This window comes from Borostomias antarcticus, assembly GCF_949987555.1.
Source record: "Borostomias antarcticus genome assembly, chromosome: 2".
In the NCBI taxonomy this organism is placed as follows: domain Eukaryota; kingdom Metazoa; phylum Chordata; class Actinopteri; order Stomiiformes; family Stomiidae; genus Borostomias; species Borostomias antarcticus.
In genome coordinates, this window is record NC_140235.1 from 40,918,120 (window position 1) to 40,925,636 (window position 7,517).

The following is a 7,517-nucleotide window of genomic DNA, read 5'->3' on the forward strand; positions in this document are numbered from 1 at the left end:
CCGCCCCCCTCTCCCCGTCTCTGGCTCGTGGGAGGTCAAAGTTCGTCGGGGTGTCACGCGCTCGTCAACCCACGCCGCTTACACGTGGCAGGTGCACGCCGGCGCCCCCTCCTTCCCCCCCTGGCCGTAGGCCTTCCCCCCGGGCCCGGCGCCGAACGGCTTCTTGGCGTCGACGCCCTGGACGCAGAACGAGCACAGGCGCTTCAGACCCTTCCGGAAGGCGGAGTTGGACAGGCTGTAGATCAGGCAGTTGCAGAAGCTGTTGCTGATGGCGAGCCAGGTGGTGAGGAACGAGGCGCTAGGGTGGCGGTAGATCCCGGCGCTCTCCAACAGGAAGTAGATGATGTAGGGCAGCCACAGGATGTAGAAGACGCTGGTGATGCGGAAGAGCACCATGGCGTAGCGCTTGTCCGTGCACGCCGGCGGCGGCGGCGTCTGGGACCGCCCCCCGGCTGTCGCGGCGACGGCGGCGCCCGGGGGGGCGTAGCGCGCCCTCCGCTCGCTGATCTCGCGCGTGTGCTGCCGGCAGATGCGGAAGATGTTCCCGTAGGTGAAGCAGACGGTGAGGGCGGCGGGCGCGTAGAGCAGCGCCACGATGAACGAGGTGAACGCCGGCCGCGTCGACCACGACACCGCGCACCACTCCACCACGTCGCCGTGGTAGCCCGGCTTGCCCCAGCCGAAGAAAGACGGCAGGAACACCAGGGCGGAGTACGCCCATATTAGGGCGATGCACGCCCGCAGGCGCCACGGCGTGACCAGCGTGGCGTAGGACAGCGGCCGCGTGATCGCCACGTAGCGGTCCACACTCACGCACGCCAGCGACGCCATGGACACGCTCTTCAGCACGGAGACCATGTAGCCGAACACCTTGCAGGTCAGCTCGGGGTCAAACCCGCGGAGGCGCCGGAGCAGCGAGAGGGATGGGATGATACAACTGACCCCCACCAGGAGGTCGGCGTACGCCATCGTCTGGATGAAGGCGCTGGTGGTGTGATGGCTCAGCAGGGGGGCGCAGTGGAAGACGAAGATCACCACCAGGTTCCCCGCGATGATGAGGATGGTGAGGAGGAGGATGACGGCCACCTCCAGGAGGCAGGTGTTGAAGGTCTGCGAGAAGCCCACCTCCAGGAGGCAGAAGGGGGCGCCGTCGTCGGCCGGTGGCGGTGCGCTCAGGCTCTGGTTGAGCTCCAGGGTCCAGTTCGTCATGGCGGGGGGAGGGCGGTGGGGGGTTGGGGGGTGGGGCTGGCTGGCCCGGGCTCAGCCCTGGAGGAGAGGGCCATGCCGCCGAGCACCCTGGGAAGGCGGCGCGCCCTCGGCCATCTCAGGAAGTACTGGGGGGGGAGGTACGCCCGCGTGCGGACGAGCGCCGAGCTCCTCTCGTTCTTGGCGATGGTTCCGTTGAAATTGAAAAGGAGAGGATTGAATGTAGCAAATAAACAAATAAACAAATAAACAAATAAACAAATAAACAAATAAACAAATAAACAAATAAACAAATAAACAAACAATGACCGTCCTCGCTCACAGGAATGTGGCTGTGAATCCGTCACCGGTGTAGTTTCTATAGTCCGTTATTCTGTTTATATACCCCCATGTTCTGTTTCTAGAGTCCGTGATTCTGTTTCTAGAGTCCGTTCTGCTGCTGGATAGCTGGGGTCCGACCTGGTTCTGGTCCGACCTGGTTCTGGTCCGACCTGGTTCTGGTCTGACCTGGTTCTGGTCCGCCCCCCCGATTAGCGAGCGGTCCGGCGAGATCGGTCCACCCGGGTAGAACGGGCCGGGACAGCACGGCAGAGAGGGCGGGGGGGAAGGCAGAAAGCGGATCCGTTCTTCTCCGGGTCGCGGGTCTCTCCGGAGAGACCGAGCGAGGTGAGACGCGTCGGACGAAGGGGAGGATGAAGACGGGCCGGGATGAGGAGGAGGACTCTCCGTCTGTCGGCTCCTCTGATCCACGTCTGAGTCTGTCGGCTCCTCCGATCCACGTCTGGCTCGGGAAACCAGGACGACAGCTGGGTAGCAGCACCGAGAACGCCTCTCTCTCTCTCTCGCTCTCTCTCTCTCTCGCTCTCTCTCTCTCTCTCTCTCTCGCTCTCTCTCTCTTCTGCTGCTTTCCTTCTCCCTGTCCTCTGCTCTCGTGCTCACACTGTTGTGGAGCTGATTCAGTCTGGCTCATGTGCACTCTGTCTCCCTCCTTCCTCTGGACTCTCTCTCTCTCTCTCTCTCTCTCTCTCTCTCTCTCTCTCTCTCTCTCCCTCTCTCTCTGCAGCAGCAGTGTCACAATGGCCACTCCCCCTTCTCTCCGGCCTCGGCCAATCAGCAGCTGTTGGGGCACGAGGCTCTCCGCCCGATTCCCTCCCTCTCTCCCTCCCTCCCTCCCTCCCTCCCTTTCTCCATATCTGACTGCACACATTACCAGCCACTCCCACACACACACACACACACACACACACACGCACACGCACACACGCACACACACACACACACGCGCACACTCTTCCCTCTTACACTCACACACACACCACCTCCCTCCCTCTCTCCAACACATCCCATAACATTCCCTATCTCCCCCTTACACACCTTGGATGTACCAGTCAAACACATTCACACCCTTCAACAGACATGGAACAAGTCTCTCTCACTGGGGGGTCGATGACACCGAATAAAAATGTGTCTGAAAGACGCCGGTCACACAAGTAGAACCTCTTTCTCATGATCTCTCACGCTGAGCTGGTTCTGAGGGCCAAGTGGCGATGGACACTGGGTTGGTTCTGGTTCTGTCGCTCCGTTTCTGTGGAGGGGGAAGGTCGACTTGACCTTTCCTGGCTCGGTGCTGCTGGACCACAGCTGGACTGGACCACAGCTGTGCTGGTCCATATCTGGACTGGTCCATATCTGGACTGGTCCATATCTGTGCTGGTCCATAGCTGTACTGGTCTACAGTATATCTGTACTGTTCACACAGTAGATGTACCATATAAGTACTGTTCAGTGTAGTGTAATAAACTCTCTCTCTCTCTCTCTCTCTCCATTCCCATGACATTATATATAGCGTGGGGGTTCTTTGTTTTGATGTAAGGGTCGCCCCTGGGCCCCAATGTCCTAGTCTACACACTGTCCTGTACGTGGGTGATTTTAAGAGGGGAATCTGTCCTCAATCCAGGGACGATCGTACGTCTAAGACGTGAAGAGCCCTTGGAGAGCTCCCAACACAAACATGGCTCCCTCACATCGGGACATACCGCTCCTCCTCGCTCCTCCTCGCTCCTCCTCGCTCCTCCTCACACGGTGGACATGGGCTCGGCCAGCTGCAGCGCCGCCCCCTGCATCGCGGCCCAGCGCTCCTCCTCCTCCTCCCTCCCCCTCGTCCAGTCTGGAACTCATCCCGTGACACTTAGCCTTGGCGGAGAACTCTGATGAACTGGCTGGTTCCCGCCTGGGTCAGTAGTAGGGCGAGCGAGTGTAGGAGCGAGCAGAGAGAGAGAGCCTGGAATCCTTCTCCTGATGCAAGGGGGGGTACAAAGTACCGGCTCGGTACAACCCACCCCACCCACCGCAGTATCACAGCTGCGTTCAAAACCGTTGCCTATTACAGAAATAGCTGACTATAATAGCGCGTGCACCATTTTCTTCTAGTGTCCGAATTCCCAGAGGTTAATTCGATTCTAGTGGACTCCGCTAGAAAACACCCACAATTCACAGCGATTTTGTTCGTGAACTGAGGATGCACCCTATGATTTATCGTTCACTACACAGGGGATAGTGAGCGGACGAATGCGCGAGCGGTCTCACACATGGCTGCGGTACGTATATCACGCTTGTCTCCCTGGGTCCATCTCGCTCACCTAAGCCCTGGGAATCCTGAGGTAGTTAGCGAGCGCACGGTTATCAGAAACATTCCCCGGTACGTCCTGGCCGCACGAACGCCGTGTCCAGAAACCACAGCCTCGATGAACCTTAGAGGCGTGCCTGTGAGTGGTTTACAACCGGATTATGTAACATGAATACAAACACAGAGGGTTTTCCTCAGGGGGATTTCTGTGAGAGTTTGTGCATTAATATATGTATGTATATATTATACATTCCTTCTCCTCCTTCGGGCTCTTCAGCGTGTGTGTGTGTGTGTGTGTGTGTGTGTGTGTGTCGGTGTTTCATGCACCTGCTCCTCGTTATCCTGCTTCACCAGATGCTGCTCCTGTTTTTAACTCCTGGAAGGTGCAGCGAGTCCATCCAAGACGTTCGCTAGCTTCAGACACACAAAACAGCTTGAGCACAGACATGTTTACCTGTCTGACTGTCTACCTGCCTGTCTACCTGTCTGTCTGTCTGTCTGTCTGCTTGTCTGCCTCTTTGCCTGTCTGTCTGTCTGCCTGTCTGTCTGTCTGCTCGTCTGTCTGCCTGTCTGTCTGTCTGTCTGTCTGTCTGTCTGTCTGTCTGTCTGCCTGTCTGCCTGTCTGTCTGTCTGTCTGTCTGACCCCGTTTACACCTGGCATTAAAATGTGTTTTGGGTGATCAGATTTCAGTCTTATCGTGCTAAACCACATGAAAATACAGGTGTAAATGCGCCCAAAACGTTTTGAGGACGGATTGCGATCCGATCGGCCAAACAACCTCCGGAGGTGGTCAGGGACGCATTTCAACCACATTTAATAGAAGTGTAAATGGAAATGCGTTTTTAATCCACATATCAACAACGTGGGCGTAAATACGTAGCCGTTGGAACGCGCCGGTTCCAGACCAGCAAGGAGCAGGCTTCCATGGCGGCTAGCAAGAAAGCATTAAAATGGATCCTGGTCCAGGTTGGAGTCCAGACGAGACAAAAGTGTCTACTCTCAATACTCTCATACTCACACACACAGTCACACACACACACACACAGTCATACTCACACCCACACACACAGTCACACACACACACACACACACACACACACACACACACACAGTCATACTAACAACCACACACACACACACACACAGTCATACTCACACCCACACACACAGTCACACACACACACACACACACACACAGTCATACTCGCACCCACACACACACACACACACACACACACACACAGTCATACTCACACCCACAGTCACACTCACACGTGCGCACACACACACACAGTCACACATGCACACACACGGACGGACCCGTGCACCCACACACACACACACACACACACACACAGTCACACCACACACACACACACACACACGCAGCCCCTCCCTCAGGAGCACAGGACAGGCTGCGTTTCTAGACACATTCCGCAGCTTTCACGCACCTCCCCAGAGTACAGCACGAGAGGCTAAGAATAGACCAGAACACGCCGGCCTCATCCCTTACACTGGAGACACACATGAGATGGATGAGGATGAGGGGGGAGAGGTGAGATGGATGAGGAGGGGAGAGGAAAGAGAGAGAGATGGGAGAGAGGGAGAAAGAGATGTCACATCTGCTCGGGTCGGTCCTGTTAAGCTCTCTCTCTCTCTCTCCTCTCTTTCTCTCCCTCTCTCTCCCTCTCTCTCCCTCTCTCTCTCTACTCTCTTTCTCTCCCTCCCTCTCTCTCTCCCTCTCTCTCCCTCACTCCCTCTCTCTCTCTCTCTCTCCTCTCTTTCTCTCCCTCTCTCTCCCTCTCTCTCCCTCTCTCTCTCTTCTTTCTTTCTCTCTCCTCTCTCCCTCTCTCTCCCTCCCTCTCTCTCCTCTCCTCTCTTTCTCTCCCTCCCTCTCTCCCTCTCCTCACCTTTCTTTCTCTCTCTCTCTCTCTCTCTCTCCCTCTCTCTCCCTCACTCCCTCCCTCTTTCTCCTCTCTTTCTCTCCCTCCCTCTCTCTCTCTCTCTCCTCTCTCTCTCTCTGTCTCTCTGTCTCTCTCTCTCTCTCTCTCTCATATTAGCAATCTCTAGCCCGTAGATGTGCTGGTGTGTGGACTGGACCCGTATATGTGCTGGTGTGGTCTGGACCCGTATATGTGCTGGTGTGGTCTGGACCCGTATATGTGCTGGTGTGTGGACTGGACTGGACCCGTATATGTGCTGGTGTGTGGTCTGGACCCGTATATGTGCTGGTGTGGTGACTGGACCCGTATATGTGCTGGTGTGGTGACTGGACCCGTATATGTGCTGGTGTGTGGACTGGACCCGTATATGTGCTGGTGTGTGGTCTGGACCCGTAGATGCGCTGGTGTGTAGACTGGACCCGTCAGCGCCTGGTCAGGAGTGTGAGGAGCTCAGGGACCACGCTGAAGACACCGGTCAGTGGCCCCGATCCAACTGGCCCCGCGGACGTCGCGTACCGGCGCTGGACCGGGTCCAGACGGGTCCCATGCCGCCGCCCAAACAGGCCAGGCATTGTGAGGGCGTTTGTTTTCTCTCCCGGTATGGGGCCCGGGCGGCCAGGACGCGGGCGGGGGCGTGTGTGGCGTGGGAGGGAGGGGGGGGGGCGGGTTGGTGAAGTGCGCGTCTGACCTTGGTCGTGTTTATGGACACAGACGCGGACGCACACACACACCATCTGGAGCCGGTATGGAGGAGGGCTGGGTGGGTGGGGGGAGAGTGTGTGTGTGTGTGTGTGTGTGTGTGTGTGTGTGTGTGTGTGTGTGTGTGTGTGTGTGTGTGTGTGGGCGCGCAGAGCTTCTACTACCACCAGCTAGGGAGGGCTGCAAGGGTCTAGGGATCACCACCAACACTATACACACACACACACAAGCATACATACACACACACAAACACACACACACACACGCACACACACACACACACACACACACGCCTAGAGTCCAGTCCACAGGGCTTCTTGTTTTTGTTTTTAACAAGCTCAAGCATCTTTCTTCGATAGTTTTTAACGGGGAGCGGGAGCGCACCGCACCTGGGCTTGGGCGTGTTCAGGCTCGGGCGTGTTCAGCCCCGACCGAACGCTGCCAGGAGGTTACTGGGACGCCGGCGCCGAGCGTTGCGCCTACGGCGGCTGAGGAGACAGGGCGGGGTTTGTTTATTTATCAGTCTGCCGATTGCGTAACGACCTCTGACACGCCGTTCTCTGGGAAACGCACCGTTCGACCCGGAAAGTCCGTAGCGAAACACTGCAAAACGTTTTGAGGTTGAACTCGCCCCTGGTGTTGTTTATCCCCCAGAGGGCTCCGGCCTTTTTAACCCCCGACGGCAGTAACTGCCCCAGAGAAGTCCTCCAGGGAGCAACTAGTACTAGAGCAAGGCTCTGCTTTGTTGACGTTCTCATCTGAAAACAATGACTGCAGGCCTGTGTTTTCCACAACGGACGCTACGCTGATATAAGCTGCTGTTGCCGTTTTAGAAATGATGGCGTCATACCAACACTTTTTTTCAGGCACTTCTTCACGGTGCTTTTCTGCCAGGAAAAGAAGCCCATAGTGGACATGTGTGGACACACACAGGCACGCACACACACACACACACACATCCAACCAAGCCATGCACACACGCACAAACACACACACACATCCAACCCAGCCACATGCACAAACACACAAACACACACACACA

At 56.8% G+C, this 7,517-nt stretch overlaps 2 protein-coding genes across 2 annotated transcripts in view; both read right to left on the reverse strand.

Annotated features, from left to right (window-relative positions):
- rabgap1 (RAB GTPase activating protein 1) overlaps nucleotides 1–7,517 on the reverse strand; it is a 66,794-nt gene that overhangs the window by 23,833 nt on the left and 35,444 nt on the right. The gene's annotated exons all lie outside the window — the stretch shown is intronic.
- LOC311329052 (putative G-protein coupled receptor 21) lies at nucleotides 79–1,209 on the reverse strand (the record flags this gene model as incomplete). Its single annotated transcript, XM_084461349.1, has 1 exon — nucleotides 79–1,209. The coding sequence occupies one exon, from the start codon at nucleotides 1,207–1,209 to the stop codon at nucleotides 79–81; it is 1,131 nt and encodes a 376-aa protein (XP_084317475.1).